This window comes from Pristis pectinata, chromosome 1 (genome assembly GCF_009764475.1).
Source record: "Pristis pectinata isolate sPriPec2 chromosome 1, sPriPec2.1.pri, whole genome shotgun sequence".
Classification (NCBI taxonomy): Eukaryota; Metazoa; Chordata; class Chondrichthyes; order Rhinopristiformes; family Pristidae; genus Pristis; species Pristis pectinata.
The window spans coordinates 6,841,136-6,864,550 of NC_067405.1; the positions used below are offsets into that span (position 1 = coordinate 6,841,136).

General features: G+C 45.6%; 1 protein-coding gene across 1 annotated transcript in view; it reads left to right on the top strand.

The window, feature by feature from the left end:
• Nucleotides 1–567: 567 nt before the first annotated feature.
• Nucleotides 568–23,415, top strand: part of wnt10a (wingless-type MMTV integration site family, member 10a) — a 94,671-nt gene continuing 71,823 nt past the window's right edge. Inside the window, exons 1-2 of the mRNA XM_052027657.1 lie at nucleotides 568–966; nucleotides 7,223–7,485. Coding sequence (XP_051883617.1) covers nucleotides 905–966; nucleotides 7,223–7,485 — 325 coding nt within the window. The 5' untranslated portion in view covers nucleotides 568–904. The remainder of the gene's footprint in view (nucleotides 967–7,222; nucleotides 7,486–23,415) is intronic.

Here is a 23,415-nt window from a genome sequence, read left to right on the forward strand (position 1 = left end):
ATAGGTGTGTGACTGAGGCTGTGTGCACGCGTGGCTGTATCTTTCTACCAATGTGTGTGACACTGTGTGCGTGTCTCAGAGAGAAAGCGTGACTGTATCTTTCTACCGCTGTGTGACTGTGTGTGTCTCAGAGAAAGCGTGACTGTATCTTTCTACCGCTGTGTGACTGTGGGTCTCAGAGAGAAAGCGTGACTGTATCTTGCTACCGCTGTGTGACTGTGTGTGTGTGTGTGTGTGTGTGTGTGTGTGTGAGAGAGAGACTATGTGGATGCTGTGTGTGTATGTGTGTCTGAAAGAAAGTGTGGCTGTATATCTCTACCGCTGTGTGACTGTGACCACTGTCTTTGTGAGGGAGAGAAAGATAGACTGTGTGTTTGTGGGCGCGCGTCTGGCTGTGATTCCCTCTCACCTTCGCGTGTGTGTGCGTGCCCATACCTCTCCGATGTTTTCATGGGGCGGTTACTGCTTGCAGTTTAACTCAGTGACGTCTGAAAGTGGGCCGGTGTTTAAGTGCTTACTTTATTACACATTGTGTTTCAGTTAAAGGAGAACGCAATCAATGTGCTGCTCATTTTGTGAAGAGGCCGAGTGTTGGTGGGAGCCTCAGTCGAGAGGGGGACAAGAACAGGGCAAGAACCGTTAATCCCATTGAAACTCTGAGAGACCGCCCCCCGGAGGTTCAATTATAATCCCAATTGGAACAGGAAAAACAAATTTGGGAAGATTTTCTGCATTGTGTGGACATTTCGTTGGGACTTTGGAGCATCAGATAGATATCTAGAAGAGATTAAACGAATCCGGGTAGGAAATGACCGCTCTAGTTGGACATACTGAATGTAACGACTGAAGGGAACTGGGTTGGATCCGCCCGGTGGTGTGAGGTGTTGACATCTCGGTGCTGAAGATGGGACTCTTTGCCGCTTCGTGCACATTTGCACTGCTCTTGCTAACGCTCTGTGCGTCCAGGTAAGCGGGACCTCCGCTCCTCGAGGGGTAATTAGAATCTCTTTAACTGGGGTTAACACATCCCTGGCACTCGCCTCTCATTGATCCAACGGTACTGATGTTTATTTCAGTATGTAATATGCGGCATCATGTTCCATAGATAAAATACAATTTCACATCTCATTATTTGATGCACTTGTTACATTGATGTTATGAACGTTTCCCAAAGTTAAAAGCAATTGTTTTATCTCTATTACTTGGATTTTTCTTATATCATTTCATCAGGCAATTTCGACTGCATTTGATAACAAAGAATCTTTTCCCCTTTGATATATTATGATTGCCAAAGGTAAAGTTGGAATTCAGCTTCGGATGCAATGAATGCGTTTAGCGGGACTGTCCATCCGCCCGAGATGGGACAACCCGATCCTGGGTCTTGCCCTCCCCTTTGGTCGTGTAGAGGGTTCTGTTTTAATTAATAGAATTCTGTCTGGGCGGGATCTCCCCCCCCCCCCCCCCGCTCCAACCCATCCGTCCCGGAATCTTGCCCCCCTCCTCTGTCATCCTACCTCAGAACCCTCCCTCCCCCATCCTTCCCCAGAACCCCCATCTCCTTCCCCCTCCATCCTTCCCCCCACATCCTCCCCCCATCCTTCCCAGAACCTTCATCGCCCCGTATTCCCAGTATCTACATCACCTCCCATCACTCGCCAGCATCCCGTCAAGACACATGACCCCATCCTCCTCTCAGTCCCATCACCCTATCCAGGCAACGGCCCGTCTTCCCATCACATTCTCCCCTCCCCCAGTCTCTCATCCTTCCAGAACCTCCCATCGGTCAATCCCCGTCCCCACAATCCTCACTATCCTCCCCGGCCCCGGTTCCTTCCACTATTCATCCCCATCACCCACACCCTCCCCATTCCCCATCACCGCACCCTCTCCCAACCCTTCACGCCCACACCCCTCCTCCTCCCCCTCTCAGGCTATTCCGTGACAGTAAGTCGGATAACACAGTGACCCTTGGTGGGTTAATAAGGATATAAGAGAGCCGAGGGTGCGAGGAATAAATGCACTTCGCGGGCACTCGGCCCGACGCTCCAGTGACAGCCCATCGATAGGACAACCAAACCAGTTTCACCAACTCCGACTCCTCTATAAATGTTCCCTTTCACTGGTATTTTTTATCACCTCCCCCTTTGAAGGTGACTCCTTGCAGACAGATCATTTCAGATGAAAACTACAGAATCCTCCATCACCCCCACTTTTCCGTTGGGTTGGAACTCTCCAAAGTCTCAGCCCACCTCCCCCCCCACCCCCACCACCCCATCCCCCGTTCTCCAAAGGCTCCGGGGCGGAATCTCCGAGCTCCCCACCTCTTCAATGGAAACTCTACACAACGAAATCTCAGAGCTGCAGATCACCATTCGTTGGCTTCGAGCTAATGCCAGCTTTCACTGCAAGCGCTCAGTTGATACCGGTTGAATTAAGCTCCACAGGATGCCTTTGAAGTTTCCTACACACCCTTCACGTCATTATTTCCCTCAGAATATTACAATTTCTTAATTATGTCCGTCCGCTTCCCTTGATAAGGACATGGTGACTTTGACTTGAGGCATTCCCATGAACATTTCCTTTAACTCTTCTCCTGGTTTCTCTTTATTTTACAAATATCGAATTTGTCAACACGCCGTCTGCTAAATATGATATTATTTTTCTGACCCGTCTGGAGAACCTGCCCTGGTCCTTGTAAGGTGATGTTTCACGCTCTGCGGTCCATTACAATACGTTACCATTCCCGTTTAACTTTCACCGATGTGATATGTAATTACAATTTGACATCAGTAATCTCCACACAACCTCCTCCCTCTCTGGAATAGCTAATGAGCTGCTTATTAGTGGTTTTAACTCGCCAAGCCTCCGTTTTAACCCCTCGGTGACCAGCTTCCGCCATTCACCGCCACGGCGACCTAATTCTAAGCGGCATTAGATGGGGTCGGTGGTGACAGGTGAGGCAGAGGTTTGTCATAGCGGTAGGAGGTTTATAGGCAAGTGGGAGAGTTATTTTTTCGCCCAGAGGGTCGTAGGAATCGAGAACGCGCTGCTTGATGAGGTGTTGGAGGCAGAGACTTTCACAACATGTAAGTATCTAGACTGGCACCAAGGCTATGAGACAAGTTGATACTGGAGGAACTCAGCAGGCCAGGCAGCATCCGTGGAGAAAAGCAGGCAGTCAACGTTTCGGGTCAGGACCCTTCCTCAGGACATCTACATTCCAGCGTCTGCAGTCCTTTGTTTCTCTGTGAGACAAGTGTTGGTTAATGGGATCAGCAATAGATATGGTTAGCATGGACATGGTGGGCCGAAGGGACCATTACTGTGCTGTATGACTGTACAATAACGACATTTTACAAGGTAATTGTACAGGTCTGCGAGAAATTGCAGAGTTGTGAATGCAGCCCAGTCCATCACACAAACCAGCCTGCCCTCCATGGAGTCTGTCTACACTTTTCACTGCCTCAGGAAAACAGCCAGCATTATCAAAGACCCCACCCACCCCGGACATTGTCTCTTCTCCCCCCTCCCATCAGGCAGAAGATACAAAAGCCTGAGAACATGTAGCACCAGGATCAAGGACCGCTTCTATCCCACTGTTATAAGACTCTTGAACAGATCTCTCCGACAATAAAGATGAACTCTTGATCTCCCAAGTCTTGGCCCTTGCTCCTTATTGTCTGCCTGCACTGCACTTTCTCTGTAGCTGTCACACTATATTCTGCATTCTGTCATTTTTTTTGTACTACCTCAATGATCTGTCTGGATGGCACACTTTTCACTGTATCTCATTACATGTAACAACATTAAACCAATTACCAATTACGTGGATAGGAAAGGTTCAGAGGGATATGGGCCAGATGCAGGCAAATGGGACTAGCTCAGGTTGGCGACATGGTTAGCAGAGATAACTCCATGCTATATAACTCTATTACCCTATGACAAAAGGGTTCCATTCTCTCAATCTCAAACTTGCTCTGAAAGAACCCTTTTCCTATTGTAGCTTCTTGGGAACTGGAATTCCAAATGCACACACTTGGGACAAGTCAATGATACTGCTCAGGTGATTCCATTGCCTAGAACCACTGGCCATCCCTACACACCAAACCCAAAATGCTGGAAATACTCATCAGGTCAGTCAGTGTCTGCGGAGAGAGAAACTGAGTTAATATTCCAGGTCAATGTGGAATGCCAACATATTGGAATTGGTTTATTATTGTCAAATGTACTGAGATATAGTAAAAAACTTATGTTGCATACCGTTCGTACAGATCAATTCATTACACAGTGCATTGAGGTAGTACAAGGTAAAACAATAACAGAATGCAGAGTAAAGTGTCACAGCTACAGAGAAAGTGCAGTGCAGGCAGACAATAAGCTGCAAGGGCCATAACGAGGTAGATTGTGAGGTCAAGAGCCCATCTCATAGTACTAAGGAACAGTTCAATAGTCTTATGACAGCAAGAATAGGAGCTGTCCTTGAGCCTGGTGGTACGTGCTTTCAGGCTTTCGTATCCTCTGCCTGATGGGAGGGGGGAGACGAGAGAATATCCAGGGTGGGTCGGGTCTTCGATTTTGTTGGCTGCTTTACCGAGGCTGTGAGAAGTGTAGACAGAGTCCATGGAGGGGAGGTTGTTTTCCGTGATGTGCTGAGCTGTGTCCACAACTCTCTGCAGTTTCTTGTGGTCTGATGCAGAGCAGTTGCCGTACCAAACTGTGATGCATCCAGATAGGATGTTTTCTGTGGTGCATCGATTAAAAAATATTGAATGTCTGGATCAATTAACAGTCCCTTGAGATCTCTGGGGAGACTGTTTGCATTCCCAAGGGGTAGAAGGAGCAAGAGGTTTATAAATCCATGAGGGGCACAGATATGGTGAACAGCCATAGTCTTTTCCCCAGGGTAGGGGATTCCAAAACTAGAGGGCACAGGTTTAAAGTGAGAGGGGAAAGATTTAAAAGGGACCTGAGGGGCAACTGTTTCCACACAGAGGGTGGTGGGAATAGGGAACAAGCTGCCAGAGGAAGTGGTATGGGTGGGTACAATTACGACATTTAATTGGACAGATTTATGGGTAGGACAGGTTTAGAGGGATATGGGCCAAATGTAGACCAGCTCAGGTAGGCAGCTTGGAGTCCACTCTCAGCCAGAGTAATGAGGATACAGCAAAGGACAGACAGATGTCTGTAGGTTTTAATACAAAAAACATAGAAAGACAGACATATTAAAGCAAACAGGTACAATGGAAAGGTGAAAGACACTTTTGCTTTTGGGAAATTATTATCAACCTATTATAAGTAGCCACACAGGCTGATAGGGCAGTAAAGAAGGCATATGCTGTGCTTGCCTTCATTAGTCGAGGCACTGAGTTCAAGAGCCGGGAGGTTATGTTGCAGCTTTATAAAACTCTGATTAGGCCGCAGCTGGAGTATTGCATTCAGTTCTGGTCGCCCCATTACAGGAAGGATGTGGAGGCTTTGGAGAGGGTGCAGAAGAGCTTTACCAGGATGCTGCCTGGATTGGAGGACATGTGCTATGAGGAGAGGTTGGACAAGCTGGGGCTGCTTTCTCTGGAGCTGCAGAGCCTGAGGGGAGATTTGATAGAAGTTTATAAAATTATGCGAGGCAGAGAGAGATTAGACAGCTGGTATCTTTTCCCCAGGGTTGAAATATCCAGCATTAGACGGCATGTACTGAAGGTGAGAGAGGAGGAAAGTACAAAGGAGATGTGCGGAGCAAGTATTTTACACAGGGAGTGGTGGGTGCCTGGAATACACTGCCAGGGTGGTGGTGGTGGCAGATATCATGGGAGTGTTTAAGAGACTCCTAGATAGGCACATGGATGTGTAGAGAAGGGAGGGATGTGGTCAATGTGTGGGGAAGAAGAAGTAGATTAATTAGGGGGTCATTTAGGTTAATTAGCCCAGCACCACGTTGTGGGCCGAAGGGTCTGTCCTGCTCTATGTTCAATGTATGACCCAGCGCTTGATGAAAGAAGAGGGATGCTGTGTGGACGTGAGGATGGTGTGCAAGAGCAGAATGGTAAGATGAAAGGGGACAGAGGGGTGAGAGGGGGCTATCCTGGATGGGGTGAGACCAAATGGAAGGGTTTAGAGAGGACGGTTGGGATGGGGTTGCAGGAGGAGGAGGAGAGAGAGAGAGAGAGAGAGAGAGACAGAGAACAGCGGAACCAAGGATTGCATGGACCGAGAGTCTGAAAGATGCTGCAGACACCTTCTTAGAACACCAACTGAGATAAGCGCTCACGCAGGGCAGTAGAAGTCCCGACTGTGAAGCCACAATTCCTGAAATTAATGCCAATGGAGCAAAATTTCATGTTATTTTTATCACTAGTGAGCGGGAGAGAGAGACAGAGAGAGAGAGAGAGACAGAGAGAGAGAGAAACAGGATCCAGACTGTATAATGTTTAATCCGCTCTTGAATTACTGTGGACACGATGTCAAGGAGTGTAACGTTATGCAAGGAATGCATTATATCACAGATGATTCACGGGGGAATTATAATGGGTTTAATCATCCACTTTCTATCTCATGTGATTAGAATTCCAGGATTAAAGATCCCAGCGGTTTGCATCCAAATAATTAGCGGCTCCTTTTCCATCTTAACCAAGGTCACGGGGATTACACCAACTCCGGAGACTGCTGCTTCACCTGTCTCTCTGCTCTTCCATTCAATTTCCTCTCTCCCTTTTACATCTCCCTTAAACCCAGGACCTCGGGTGATTCATGAGTCAAAATCTTCAATTTGTGACACTATAAATTAGTGCAATTAGTTCTAGAGTTCTAGGGATGGAATTCGACAACTGTTTCCCCCTCTCCCCCATGAAAACTGCAAACCAGTGGCCCAACTGCAGAGTTCGAGCCCTCTGGTCAGTGAGCAATAGGTTATACGCCGCTCCAGAGACGTAAACACACAATGCAGTCTAACGCTCTGAGGGCAGAGATGTCCAGTTCAGTCGGAGGAGACTTTGCTGCCTCAGGCGGACACTAGTCAGGCAACTGTTGTTTGGAAGAGCCACGTTCATCTCTCAAGCAAGGTCACTAAACTTAGATGGGATGTTGAATGATTAGCGATTGCTTTTCTATTAACCATAGTGTTATTGAAGCTTGGGGTCTGGAGTGAGGTGCAGTGTTTCAGAAGTTGAATGGCACAGTGAGCATGCTCGTCACTTGTGATTTCCCTCTCTGCCTTTGATCGCAGGGTTTGGAGCAATGAAATCCTTGGGTTAAAGATCCCAGTTGACCCTGTGCTAACTGCCAACACCGTGTGTCTAACACTCTCGAGCCTGACTCGCCGGCAGCTGGAAGTCTGCATGAGGTATCCAGATGTGACGGCCTCTGCCATCCAGGGCATCCAGATCGCCATCCATGAATGCCAGCACCAGTTCCGAGACCACAGGTGGAACTGCTCTAGCCTGGAGACCAAGAACAAGATTCCCTACGACAGTGTGATCTTCAGCCGAGGTACAGAATTATGTTGGTGTGTGTGTGTGTGTGTGTGTGTGTGTGTGTGTGTGTGTGTGTGTGGTGTGCGCGTGCTTGCATGGACAACTCATTTGCTCCCTACTTTGTGCTAATATCCGGCTGACAGTGATCGCTAAGTAAAGGATCGCAGTCTTCTATTGAATTCTGAATTCTGAGTAAAGTTCAGCACTCTCTTTGGAATCAACATCTTTCAGGATGGTCACCTAATCCACAGATCATTGGAGACACAAGAGACTGCAGATGCTGGAATCTGGAGCAACAAACAATCTGCTGGAGGGACTCAGCGGGTCGGGCAGCACTTGTGGGGTGGGTGGGGGGAAGGAATCGTCAACATTTTGGGTCGAAACCCCGAGTGAAATTGACCCGAAACATTGACGGTTCATTTCCCCCCACAGATGCTGCTTGGCCCGCTGAGTTCCTCTAGCAGATTGTTTGTGGCTCAGGGATTATTGTGTCTGGAATCAATGCCAATGGATCCTCACCAAGATATAGATGATCATCGACAATAGATCCATTATCTGTGATTTTACCTTCACTTTTACCCTCTGTACTGACAATGTTCCAGTACCTTGGAACTTCATCACAAATATGTGTCTTGGGTGATGAATCACCTCTAAAATTCTCTCCCACAAGATCATTTTCTCCCATTTACTCCACATTCTCTCCTCTCTTGGGGTAATTAAGTTTCTTCTGAAGTCCCTATTGGATGTCTGGGATACTGACTGTCCACTACTAGTGGTATGAGGTTCCGTTCTTCCCCATGTTGAAACATTTCCTGTACAGTCACTCTATCAAAACTCTTCAGCATTTTAAGATTCCTTCAGCCTTCTTTTGTCAAGAGAAAAAAGATCTAGCCTGTTCATCCTTCCCCAACGTGTACATAGACCAGCCCACGAGGTCTGTGCCGACCATGATGCCAACCTAAACTGATCCCATCTGCCTGCTCTTGGTCCATATCCCTTCATTCTCTGCCTGTTCATGTGCCTGTCTAAATGCCTCTTAAACGTTGCTGGCGTATCTGCTTCCGCCACCAACCCTGGCAGTATATTCCAGATACCTACCCCTCCCTGTGTGTAAAAAAGAACTTGCCTCATAAATCTCCCTTAAACTTTACCCTGCCCTCTCACCTTAAAACTCTGCCATTTGGTTTTTAATATTTCTTCCCTGGGAAACTGACCCTATCTATGCCTATCAGGTCTTCCCTCGGCCTCTGACACTCCAGAGAAAACATGTATATCCATGCATTTCTGGTATCGTCCTCGTCAATTCTCTCTATACCGCCCTTCATTGTCTCAATATCCTTTATAGCAACAACTGTGTACAGTACTCTGTGGGCTAATTCAGATTTGATTCAGATTTAGTGCAGTTTCTCAACTTTTCACTTTCATTCCACTAGAAAGCAACTCCAGTGCAATATCTACCTGAGACAGCAAATGCATTCCTGTCTGTGACTGCATGGGCAAGACAGTGTAGGATTCCCTTGACATTGCACTAGGATTATCAGGCTGGATTCATAGGCTCTAGTCCTGAAGTGAGGCTTGATAAGATAAGATTTCTTTACTAGTCACATGTACATTGAAACACACGGTGAAATGAATCTTTTTGCGTAGTGTTCTGGGGGCAGCCCGCAAGTGTCATCACGCTTCCGGTGCCAACATAGCATGCCCACAACTACCTAACCCATACATCTTTGGAAATGTGGGAGGAAACCTGAGCACCCGGAGGAAACCCACGCAGACACAGGGAGAATGTACAAACTCCTTACAGAGAGTGGTGGGAATTGAACCCGGGTCGCTGGCGCTGTAAAGTGTTACGCTAACCGCTACACTACCGTGCCTGAACCCAGAGGAAGTTGCTGTCATTCAGCCCAAAAAACAGTTAATGATTGAGGATAACAGACAAAAATTCACCTGGGCAAGGAAGAGTCGGCGACCAATAGCTTGGAAGTGAGTTTGGGTTAAAGAAGGTTTTAGATGTAAGGGGGGTAGAAAGTCTTGGGGGGACTTTTGGGTGGAGCAGTTATTCTGCAGATGATGTTGCCTCGCAGTTCCAGCATCCCAGGTTTGATCCTGATCTCCGGTTCTATCTGTGTGGAGTTTGCACGTTCTCCGTGACTGTGTGGGGTTTTCTTCTGGTGCTCTGGCTTCCTCCCTCAATGCAAAGAAGTGTGGCGTGGTCGGTTAATTGACACTGTAAATTGACCCTAGTGTGTAGGTGAGTGGTAGAATCTGGGGAGGTGAGGAGTTGATGGGAAAATGGGGAGAATAAAACGAGTCAGGGTAAGATTAGGGTAATGAATGGTTGTTGATTGGTGGGCTGAAGGGCCTGTTTCTGTGCTGCATGACCCTATGACTTTATCTCTGCCATCTGCCTCAGCTGCTCCCTGTCACAGTGACTTCCACAGTTTTAACACAGAACATAGAACACTACAGCACAGTACAGGCCCTTTGGCCCACAATGTTGCAACATTTTATCCTGCTCTAAGATCTATCTAACCCTTCCCTCCCACATAGCCCCCTATTTCTCTATCATTCATGTGTCTATCTAAGTCTCTTAAATGTCCCTAAAGTGTCTGCCCCCACAACCTCTGCCAACAGTGCGTTCCACGCACCCACCACTCTCTGTGTAAAAAAAACTTACCCCTGACATCCCCCTTCTACCTTCCTCCAATCACCTTAAAATGATGTCCCCTCGTGTTAGCCATTGTCGCCCTGGGAAAAAGTCTGTTTTATCTGTATTCCAGTTTTAATCTTGAATGCTCTGATTCCCTCCCACATTCCAACCCTGAGCTGGTTAGCAGGATGATTGGCCACTGTAAATTGCCCCGAGCACAGGTGGGTAGCAGGAGAACTAGGGGGAGCTGATGGAACCTGTGAGGGAGAAGTTGTTGCTGGAAAATAATGGTGGGGATGGGATTGAAGGAATTGCTCTGGGAGTCAGCATTGGTACCATGTGCTGAATGGCCTTCTTCTCTGCCATAAAAAGGGTGCAGAGGATGCTGCCTGGTTTAGAGAGTATGCATTATGAGGAGAGACTAAGGGAGCTAGGGCTTTACTCTTTGGAGAGAAGGAGGATGAGGGGAGACATGATCGAGGTGTACAAAATATTAAGAGGAATAGATAGAGTGGACAGCCAGCACCTCTTTCCCAGGACACCAATGCTCAATACAAGAGGGCATGGCTTTAAAGTAATGGGTGGGAAGTTCAAGGGAGATATCAGAGGGAGGTTTTTCACCCAGAGAGTGGTTGGGGCATGGAATGCGCTGCCTGTGGCGGTTGTGGAGGCAGGTACATTGGTCAAATTCAAGAGATTGCTAGATTAGCATATGGAGGAATTTAAAATAGAGGGATATGTGGGAGGAAGGGGTTAGATCGTCTTAGGCGAGGATTAAAGGTCGGCACAACATTGTGGGCCGAAGGGCCTGTATTGTGCTGTACTGTTCTGTGATTCTATGATTCTAAATATATTTGAGAAAGTATCTCATGCCTCTATACATTAATCAAAGTCGCCTCTGAAGTCTCTAGTCTTCAGAGAATGTCAACTCGTTCTGATCAATCTTTCCTCATAGAATAGTCCCCATCAACCCTAAAAGTAACATAGAGTCATGGAAACAAGCCCTCCAGCTCAACTTGTCCATGGTGCCCACCAAGCTAGTCCCATTTGTCTGTGCTTCGCCCATATCCCTCTAAACTCCTCCTATCCAGGTACTTGTCCAAGTGTCTTTTAAATGTTGTTATTGTACCTGCCTCAACCACTTCGTCTGGCAGCTCGTTCCACGTATTCATCAGTTTATTTAGTTGTACCTCCTATATCATATGAGAATGTGAAACTGAATACAATTATTCACTCATGGTTTCTCCAGGTTGCAGAAGCCAAAGGGTTCTGATGTGAAATGGGTTTGGTAGCTGCTTTGACCAGTCTGTCTCCCCTTGTTAGTGTCATGGATAATATGTACTTTTAGTTCCCAATGGGTAATGATGGAGACTCAGATGCTGGTCTTGTCGGTGAGCCCCTTATCTCAGGAATAAATAAAATAGGGTGTCCACTACCAACCTGTCCATTAACCCAGATTGGTCTGGAAGCAGGGGCAGTGTGCAATCCCGCAGTGGACACCCTGAGTTACAGACAAAATGCTGGAGGCACTCAGTGGGTCAGGCAGCATCTGCGGAGGGAAATAGACAGTCGACGTTTTGGGTCAAGGGCCTTCATCTGTACTGAATGAGTAGAGGGGGAGGTAGCCAGGATAAAGAGGTGAGGGGAAGGGGTGAGGCAAGAGCCGGCAGGCAGTAGGTGGATCCAGGTGAGGAGGGGGGATAGGCAGACGGATAAGGGGAGGGTGGGGGTAGCGACAGAGGCCGGGAGGTGACAGGTGGAGGCAACAAAGGGCTGCCGATGGTGGAACCTGATGGGAAAAGAAGGCGGAGCATGGAACCAAATAAGGAAGGTGGGGAGGGCAGAGGGGAACGGTGGGAGAGGAGGGGTCACGGTGGGAGAGGAGGGGTCCAAGTGGGAGGTGTGTGTGGGTGACGGGCAGATGGAAGGGGGGAGGGGAAAGGAACATCATGATAGAGGTTGGGGAGGGTAGGAAGAAGTGGGTAGAGCAGGAGGAGAGAGCAGAGGGGGAGTACCTTACCTGAAATCAGAGAATCCCTCCGCGTCCTACATTCTACCCTCTCCACCATGTGTCCGTACCTTCCCCTCTATGCCTGGAGTTAAAGCTCAGTATTGGGAACAAACTTTGCTGTGCAGTTTGGTAGTGACGTTGCGTGAAGCTAAAATACTTTTTATTTCCCATAACCAACGCCCCTCAACCTAGGGCAATAAACATGTTTTTTTTAATATTTAATGTATGGTTGTGTGGATAAAGACAGCTGGCAACAGTCCAAGTTCAATTGATCACTTTGTGTTCAGTTGCACGCTCTCTCTAGAGGGCGTCATAGATAAGTAGTGGTGACATAGTGAAATCACTGTGAACCACATCAACATTGGAAAGTGGTAACGTTCCTTATCCTATCAGATAATGAGACCTGTGTTACGTTATCAGCTGAAGCAGCATGTTATATTCCATTGTCCTTTTGTTTCAATAACTAATAGCAAAACTAAATTCATTACACTTTTACACTTGTGTCCTCACTTTTACAAACTTGCTGGGGGAAAATATTAAGAAGGTAAGGAAAATTTGACATCCATTTATTTCACCCACTGGAGAAACTGCAGATCAGGCAGCAGCTATGGGGTAGAAACATTTCACCTTGTTGGTCGTGTATCAGGGTCTTCCATGAATTTGCCTCTACAGGTAATTTTGACCTCCCCGGTGTTTGCATTTCTATTTTAACCAGGTGATGTGGAGAAGAAGTTGTGAAGAGAACACAAAATTTAGAAAATATAGATGGCAAATGGAATATAATTTTAGGATATGTGAGGTTGCTTGCTCTTGTAGGCGATATTGCACGAAAGTAGAGAGGTCTCCAAGTTCTTAGTCCAGTCTCCCCAACCTTTCCTTATGATGCAGTCCTTTCAACCCAGTGATCAATCTAGTGAACCTTTGGCACACTGCCTTAACTAAGAAGACCAAATCTGTATGCATGATTCCCAGGGTGATAGCAACAAAATCTCTACATTTTAAGTGAATTCCTCACCTCCTCAAAGAGCTCCAACAGATTGGTCAAACATGATTTTCCTTTCATTAATCCATGCTAACTCTGCTCAATCCTGTTCTTCATTTCAAGGAGTTTAGAAGACTAGAAGGCCATCTTACTGAGATATCTAAGTTTCCAAGGAGACTTCGAGAGGAAATCTAGAACTGGGGAGTATGGGCTCAGGATAGGGAGTTGTCCCTTTCAGACAAGTTGAGGAGAATGTCTTCTCTCAAAGGGATGTGAACTCTGGACTGCCGTAGATGTTGAGTTATTAAGAATATTCAAGGTTAATGTTTGGACCATAGGGATTGAAGGGCCCTCAGGATTGGGCAGGAAGATGAAATTGGTATTGGTATTGGTTTATTATTGTCACTTGTACCGAGGTACAGTGAAAAACTTGTCTTGCATACTGATCATACAGGTCAATTCATTACACAGTGCACTTATTATGGCCAATGGCCACATCAACCTGATCTTATTCAATAGCAGAGCAGGTTCAAGGAAATCCGTAACCTTATTTCTTATGTTTTTATGTTTATGTGGATATGCATCAGGCATTTTTTTGGAGGTAATTTTGATTGGACTATGGTGCTAGGCCAACTGATGGCCTATTTCACAATCCTCACTGACTGCAATGGAAGTTAAAATGGGGAAAGATGATTATCACCCAGTTTACACCCTCCCAATAAGACAGAATTACAGTAATTGTTCATACACTTCTTATTTTCTTTGGCTGCTTTACCAGATTCTGTATATGCATACGGATGCTTGTTTAACCAAGACGATAGACTTAAAGTTATGTGGGTGATACCCGGATTGCACAGCCAGGAGATGGTGGAATCAGATACAATTATGGCATTTAAAAGGCATTGAGACAGGAGCTTAACTAGGCAAGGCATGGAAGGATATGGTCCTAATGTAAGTAAATGGGTTTGTATAGATGGGCAAAAAGGTCAGCATGGAGTGATGGGTTGAAGGGTCCATTTCCATACAGTATGACTATTTAGATTGGGGCCGAGGGGTTGTGAGGAGATGTCTTTTCACTCAGAGGCTCCTGGGAGTCTGGAAGTCACCACCTTAAAGGATGGGAGAGGCAGAACCCCTCATTGTGTTTGAAAAATGCTTTGATGTTGCACGTGATGTGTTGTAACCAATGACCAAGCGTTGGAAAGTGTCAGTCACAAGTACATGTATGCACAGGTGCAATGAAAAACTTACTTGCAGCAGCATCACAGGCACATAGCATCAGATGCACAACATTCACAAGAAAAACATAAATTAAACATAAATTACGCACAATATTTATAAGGATGAACAAAAGAAAACAAAGTCAATCGTAATGCAAAAGTAGTCAAAGTGGTCATAGTGTTGCTACACTGAAGTAGTGATTAGGGTTTTGTCGGTTGGTTTAAGAGCCTAAAAGTTGAAGGGAAGTAGCCGTTCTTGAACCTGGTGGTGTGGGACTTCAGGCTTCTGCACCTCCTGCTGATGGGATTAGTGAGACAGCTCTTCTTTGTTTAACGTGAATGGCTGTCAACTGTGGTGTAAATGTCTACGATTCTATGTTCAGAATTGCACACACCATACAAATATTAAATGAGGACTAAATTTGGAATTTAAGAAGCTAGTATCAGTAACAATGATCATGAAACTACTAAACTACCAAATTGTGTTAAAACGCATCCAAATTCACTAAATTCCCTGTTAATTGTGTTAAAACCCATCGATTCACTAAGTTCCTTCAGAGAAGGAAATCTGCCACCCTCGGCTGTGTTGTATGTGACCCTAGACCTGGACCGATCTTGTGTGTGGATGGAGATACTGCTCACCTGGTTATATATAATCAGAGGTTGAAAATGTGGATATATTAGTCATACAGCATGGAAAAAGGCCCTTTGGTCCAACTCGTCCATGACGACTGTGTTGCTTTGCGAGCTAGTCCCATCAGACCCTGTTTGGCCCATAGCCCTCTAAACCTCACATGAATGTTAATATTAGCTGTTTCACATGAGAAAATATACCAAGTAACACAAACAAAACAATGAATGGACAGGAAAGGGGTGACCGTAGTGGTCAGTTGCCGTTGAGGCTTGGGGCTAACTGAAAACTTAAATCCATGCTTCTGTTCAGTTTCATTAATCACTAATGGGGAGAAATACTTGAGCATCAAAGACTTTGGGCTTGTACAGAGAGGTACAGCACAGTAACAGGCCCTTAGGCCTGACGTGTCCATGCCAACCATCAACCACGCATTTACTCTAATCCTACATCAAATTCCACTTTTTATTCTCCCCACTTTCCCATCAACTCCCCCCAGATTCTACCCCTCACCTGCACACTAGGGGTAATTTACAGCGGCCAATGAATCCACCAACCTGCATGTCTTTGGGATGTAGGAGGAAACTGGAACACCTGGGGAAAAACCCACGTGGTCACAGGAAGAACGTACAAAATCCATGCAGATGGCACCCTAGGTCAGGATTGAACCCGGGTCTGTGACACTGTGTGGCAGTGGTTCTACAAGCTGAGTCACTGAGCCTGCAGTATATCTCAGCCACAGCAGGAATTGCAATTGCAAATGATTTATTATTGTCACTTGTACCGAGGTACAGTGAAAAACTTGTTTTGCATACAGATCAATTCATTACACAGTGCATTGAGGTAATACGGGGTAAAACAATACAGAATGCAGAATAAAGTGTGACAGCTACAGAAAAAGTGCAGTGCAGGTAGACAATAAGGTGCAAGGTCACAATGAGGTAGATTATGAGGTTAAGAGTCCATCTTATCATACCAGGGAACCGTTCCAATAGTCTTACAACAGTGGGATAGAAGCTGTCCTTGAGCCTAGTGGTGCGTGCTTTCAGGCTTTTGTATCTTCTGCCCAATGGGACTGGAGAGACAAGAGAATGTCCAGGGTGGGTGGGGTCTTTGATAATGTCAGCTGCTTTATTGAGGCAGCAAGAACTGTAGACAGAGTCCATGGAGGGGAGGCTGGTTTCCGTGATGTCCACAACTCTCTGCAGTTTCTTGCGGTCCCGGGGAGAGCAGTTGCCATACCAAGCCGTGACGCATCCAGATAGGATGCTTTCTATGGTGCATAGATAAAATTTGGTGAGGGTCAAAGGGAACATGCCAAATTTTTTTAGCCTCCTGAGGAAATAGAGGTGCTAGTGGGATTTCTTGACTGGGATTTTGCATCATTCATTACTATGAAGACAGACAACATATAGAATTTTGCTTCAGTTGCAATTATACATTGCCTTTCACAATCCTGGGACATTTGAAAGTGCTTTAAGCCAATTAAGCACTTTGAATTGTATACACTGTTAGAATATTATGCACAGTAAGATCCCACTAAGAATACTGTGATAATCTTTTTTTTTAATATTTATTAGCTCATGGGATGTAGACAGAGCAAGGGTTTATTTTCCTTATTTCCCCTTATTTACTCCTTCAACTGAGGGGCTTCATCATTTCAGAGGACAGTTACCAGCCAATGACATTGGTGGGTCTGGCGTCACATACAGGTCAGATTGGGTGGAAAATGTCTGCCCTCAGTGAACCAGATGATAATCTAGTACTTTTGTGGCTCCCATCACGTTATATTCGATTTTTATTTGAGATTTTAGTTAAGTAGACCAATTTAAAATTCCAGAGACCATAATGGATTTGAACACTTGTTCACTGCGTCTTGGGATCAGTCCTAGAACAAAAGGAACCATTAAAAAATAGAAACAAAAGTAGGCCATTTTAGTCCCTCATACATGTTCTGTCGTTTGATAACATGGCTGATATTTTAACTGAACATCACTCTCCTACATCAACTATTCCTTGATTCCCTTAATATCTAAAAATCTATGGATCTCTGTCCTTTGTATACTCAGTGACCGAATCTCTGGTATGAGTTTCACAGGCACATCCCTCCCCATCATCGGTAGTATCTACAGGAGCCACTGCCTCAAGAAGGCAACATCCATCATCAAAGATCCCCACCATCCGGGCCATGCCATCTTCTCACAGCTACCATCGGGCAGGAGGTACAGAAGCCTGAAGTCCCACACCACCAGGTTCAACAACAGCTCCTTCCCTTCAACCATTCAGTTCTTGAACCAACTGGCAAAACCCTAATCACCACAGTTTAGCAACACCATGACCACTTTGCACTAAAATGGACTTTGTTTTTTTGTTCTAATTGTGTTTCTTGTGAATGCTGCTGCAAGTAAGTTTTTCATTGCACCTGTGCGTACATACACTTGTGCATATGACAATAAACTCGACTTTTGACTTTCCTCTGCCCTCTTGGATAGATAATCCAAAGTTTCACTAGCCTCTCGGTGAAGAACTTTCTTCTCATCTCTTGTCCTGAATGGCCAACCCCTTACTTTGAGACAAGTGACCCCCGATTCAGGACACCCTTTTCCAGGGGGCTTCATATAGCTGTAAGAATTTGGCATATTTCAATGAACTAATCTTTTATTCCTTTAAACTTTCAGGATTATATCCCCCTCTGTTTAATCTGTCCTCAGAGGCAAACCTGCCTTCCCAGAAATCAACCTCCCTGTCCTGAGGTAGGGAAACCCGGCCTGTACGTAATATTCCAGATGTGTTCTGACCAGTGTCCTATATAATTAGTTGCTGACTCTTCCATTCAATGCCTCACATTGGTCTCTGGATACTGGGCTAGTAAATTAATGTAATAATAAGCAAATAAACTACCACTGGTGATATAATTAGGCAGATAAATGTTGGTTGCCCCAAGCAATCCACCATTCTCTGTCTCTAATAATGTCATGAGGGCAGGTGGGACCTTTGTGAAGAATGGCAAATTTGACAAGGCTGCACCCCCTCAGCAGGCTCCATAAAGTCAGCCTAGACCCAGGATGTGCGCTTATTATTGTACTCTCTGCTGTCTACCTCATGGGACCTGAATCTGCTCTGGATGTGCTGTCTATTGTAAACAATTGTAGATCCAACATTTGATGCATTTTTGCTTTACTTTGTCAGTATAAATAATTCAGCTTCCCCTTTTCCTGGATGAAGGGGAATAGATTTGACACATTGGTCCCGCTAACTAGCCTCTGCTATTAGACATTTCCTCAACAGGGAATAACAGCATGCACTTGTGTAGTTCATTTCATGCAGTGAGCTGCTCTGTAGCAGCACGATTAGTTAAGATTTGACTGAACCATATCTATTGAGATCTCAAAGACTTGGTTAAGAAGACAGATTTTAAGGAGTGCGTTGATAGAACAGAGGCATAGGAACTGAAGTGTTGAGGGAGATAGTTCCAGAGTTGAGGACTGGAGACACATCTGTCAATGGAGGTGTAGGTCAAGTCGAGTTTATTGTCATATGCACAAGTATGGTGAGGTACAGGTACAATGAAAATAAGATTTCCTTATTAGTCACATGTACATTGAAACACACAGTAAAGTGCACCTTTTACGTAGAATGTTCTGGGGGCAGCCTGCAAGTGTTGCCACGCTTCCGGCGCCAACATAGCATGCCCACAACTTCCTAACCCGTACGTCTTTGGAATGTGAGAGGAAACCGGAGCACCCGGAGGAAACCCACGCAGACACGGGGAGAACGTACAAACTCTTTACAGACAGCGACCGGAATTGAACCCAGTTTGCTGGCACTGTAATAGCATTGCACTAACCTCTACACTACCGTGCCTGCCCTTGCTTGCAGAAGATCTTGCTTGCAGAATCATCACAGGCATGTCGACTTAGATAATACACAGAACATAAACTTTACATAAATCATACAAGGCAGTTAATAAAAAGACTGTGCAGAACTAGACATTAATACAGAAAAAAGACACAATCAGAGACAAATCCATGATGGTGCAAAAGGTCATCTGTCATGTTCCATCACTGAGGTAGGGTTAGGGTTGTGCAGGTCGTTTCAAGAACCTGATGGTTGTTGGAAAGTAATTATTCCTGAACCTGGTGGTGTGGGACTTCAGGCTTCCCGATGGTAGCAGTGAGAAGAGGGATGGCCCGGGTATTGGTATTAGTATTGGTATTGGTATTGGTTTATTATTGTCACTTGTACTGAGGTATAGTGAAAAACTTGTCTTGCATACCGATCGTACAGGTCAATTCATTACACAGTACAGTTACATTGAGTTAGTACAGAGTGCATTGATGCAGTACAGGTAAAAACAATAACAGTACAGAGTGAAGTGTCACGGCTACAGAAAAAGTGCAGTGCAATAAGGTGCAAGGTCACAACAAGGTAGAACGTGAAGTCCATCTCATTGTATAAGGGAACCGTTCAATAGTCTTATCACAGCAGGGTAGAAGCTGTCCTTAAGTCTGGTGGTACGTGCCCTCAGACTCCTGTATCTTCTACCCGATGGAAGAGGAGAGAATAGAGAATGTTCTGGGTGGGTGGGGTCTTTGATTATAGTGGGGATCCTTGATTATGGGTGGCCAGTGTCCAAAGCATGGACCCAACATCTGGTTTGGAGAGCTGTGGAGGGGTATGGAGCTCAGTGTCACTCACTTGCATCACTCTCAAAACTGAGCTGCAGTGAAAAGTCACACTGTAAAGTAACTGCATCGCATCTTCCTCAAATATGCTCAAATAAAATGTAATGGGAGCACGTCCTTTCATCTCACTGAAGGTGAAAGATACTCAGCAGTAGAATCCACAAATATCCCATTCAATGACCATCTCCAACAAGAGAGCAGCATAAAATGTCAGCTCAACATTGTGGGCCGAAGGGCCTGTGAGTTGTTGTAACGTTCTATGTTCTAATTATCTACCACTGATGTCCAACTGCAATAGCATCACTGAATTCCCCCACCATCAACAGCTTTGGGTAGACCATATGCTTAACAAGCTTGATCACATAAATACTGTGATGAGAAGAGCAAGCCTGCAGTGTGTCACCCATATCCTGATGCATCAAAGCCTGACCTCCAGGCACAAGGCAGGAACGTGAGGGAACGTTTCTGGATGAGTGTAGCTCCAGCAAGAGTCATGACATCATCCGGGTCGAAGTGCCCTACATAATCGGCACCCTATCCACCACACTGAATAACATTCCCTCCACAGTGGCTGCAGTATGCGCCATCTACTGTCTCCAAAAACACCTCCCAAACATATCAACAAGCCCTGATGCAGGGTTTCGACTGAATTGTCGACAATTCCTTTCCTCCCACAGATGCTGCTTGATCCGTTGAGTTCCTCCAGCAGATTGTTTAGAATCATAGAGTCTTAGAGCACAGAAACAGGCACTTCAGCCCAACTGGTCCATGCCGACCAAGATGCCCATCTAAGCTAGTCCCATGTGCCTGCGTTTGGCCCATATCCCTCTAAACCTTTCCCATCCATGTACCTGTCCAACTGTCTTTTAAATGTTGTTAATGTACCTGCCTCAACCACTTCCTCTGGCAGCTCACTCCATATATGGATCACTCTCTGAGTGAAAAAGTTGCTCCTCAGGTTCCTATTAAATCTCTTCCCTCTCACCTTAAACCTGTGCCCTCTGGTTCTTGATTCCCCAACCCTGGGAAAAAGACTGAGTGCATTCACCCTATCTATGCCCCTCATCATTTTATATACACTTCTATAAGATCACCTCTCATTCTCCTAATGAAAAAAGTCCCAACCTAATCAACCTCTCTCTATAACTCAGTCCCTCGAGTCCCGGCAACATCCTCGTAAATCTCCTCTGCACTCTTTCCAGCTTAATGGCATCTTTCCTATAGCTGGGTGACCAAAACTGAACACAATATTTCAATGTAGCCTCACCAACTTCTTGTAGAACTGCAACATAACCTCCCAACTTCTATACTCATTGCCCTGACTGATGAAGGCCAGCGTGCCAGAAGTCTTCTTCACCATCCTGTCTACCTGTGATGCCACTTTCAGGGAACCAAGTATTTGGACTCCTACATCCCTCTGTTCTACAACACTCCCCATACTGGTTTTTATTCCCCTTTTTAAACATTTATTAACTAAAAGCTCTACAAAAAGGACAACCAGTGTCAATACACTACATCTAATACAGAAGAGAAGAAACAACTATGCAGCTACAGTAAAATAATATGAACTAATATCCACGAAACACACACACGACACTACACCCACTAACGCAACACGCAACACTTCAGATAAGAATCGCATTTGTACCGTACACGACACACGCGATCCCCTGAGGGGCCCACCGAGCACGGAACTCAACCAGGGTGCCTGCAGAGACCGCGTACTCCCTCTCCAAGGACACCCACGCGTGCAAGTAAGCAGGGAAGACGGGCAGGCAGGCAGACTGGCCGGAACCCTCGGCCGCCCATCGCCGCGTCCCGTGGATGGCCAGCTTGGCCAGGCCCAGCAGAAGACCCACCAGGAGATCCCCCGCGCGACCTGCCCCACGCCGCACTGGGTGACCGTAGATCAACAGCGTCGGGCTGAAGTGCAGCCAGAACTTGAGCAGCAGCCCCTTCAGATACGCAAAGAGGGGCTACAATCTCTCACACTCCACGTATAAGTGGTACACCATCTCCTAACGGCTGCAAAAGTGACAGGCGGCTGGGGTGTCGGTGAACCGGCTCAGAAATTGGTTGCACGGCACAGCTTGGTGCAGCACCCCCCAATACCATATGTATACAGTATGGCTGTGCAAACAGTTTTTTATATATTCATCCGGTTATTATTCATGCAGTATTCATTTGTCTAGATATTTGCCTCCTCTGCTTGTATGTATTGCTCCCTTTCTCTCCATCCCTCACTCTATATGCGCATCTATTGCAGAATAAGGACCCTGCTTTCCAAGTGCATGCCATGTTCGGTACATTCCCATTTGGCACTAAGTGATTCTGCTCTCTTTAATGTACTTGTGCTCTGCTCTCTTTAACCAGAAGTGACAGATTCTTTAAATGTTTAATTCATTTTCCCACTTTCTGCTGTTGTCAGTGCATTTGTGCCATTTTGAATTATTTGTTAGTCTGAATTTTTCACCCTTTCCATCATAGCTCTCTTCTGCTTCGCACATCATAAAAAAGCAGAAGCCACCAGCTGCCCTGAAACCCAGATATCAAAGTCAAAGTTGAGAGTACTGTCATATGCACAAGTACATGTGTACACAGGTGCAATGAAAAACTTCCTTGCAGCAGCATCACAGGCACATAGCATCAGATAAGCAGCACTCACAAGGAAAACATAAATTAAACACAATTTTAACAAGAAAGACCACAATTAGAACAAAAACATTTTAGTGCAAAGTGGTCATAGTGGTGCTAAACCCTAGTGATTAGGGATTTGCTGGTTGGTTCAAGAACTGAATGGTTGAAGGGAAGTAGCTGTTGTTGAACCTGGTGGTGTGGGACGTCAGGTTTCTGTACCTCCTGCCCGATGGTAGCTGCGAGAAGATGGCACGGCCCGGATGGTGGGGATCTTTCTTTACAATATTCTTATTGATTCCACATAAAGAATACAGAGTACATGAAACATATAAAAGATAAAATAATACTAAATGCATTGTCTTGAATCATACTTAAAATCACAGTACCCCATAATGGTAATCAAAAATGATAGTTAATTAATAGCGATTAAATTGGAATAATTTTATTATAAAATAAATCTAAACCCACTACCAAGACCAAAGCTGTTTGGTAAAAAGAGAAAGACAAAGATAAACCCTTGTCACATAATGATACTAGCCAACAATCACCAAATCAAAGGTTTGGAAAATAGTTCAAAAAAGGTCCCTGATGGTGGGGACCTTTGATGATGGGCGTTGCCTTCCTGAGGCAGCGCCTCCTGTAGATGCCACCGATGGTGGGGAGGGATGTGCCCGTGATGTATTGGGCTGAGTCCACTACCCTCTGCAGCTTTGTACGCTCCTGCGCATTCGAATTGCCTCAGAACACAGACAGTCTTTGCAGTTTCAGAGGATAAAATATAAAGGTTGCTCACAAAATAAAAGAGAGAAGCAACCAGATCACAGAAGTGACTCAACGTCAGAAAATGCAACAGTATGCACCGGCTGGACGGCTTGTGAATTTGATAATTGTTAAAAGTTCAGGTGTCGGGAGTTGAGGTTTTCTTTTGGCACGGAAGTTTTTTTGATCTCCAATGTGCTTCCTGAAAAAAGTAGATTCAATTATAACTTGAAAAAGAGTATTGAGTAAGTGCAGAAAAGAATTACGAGGATGTTGTCAGGACTAGAGGACCTGAGTTACAGGGAGAGGTTGGCCAGGCTGGGTCTTTATTCCTTGGAACAGAGGAGAATGAGGGGTGATCTTATAGAAGT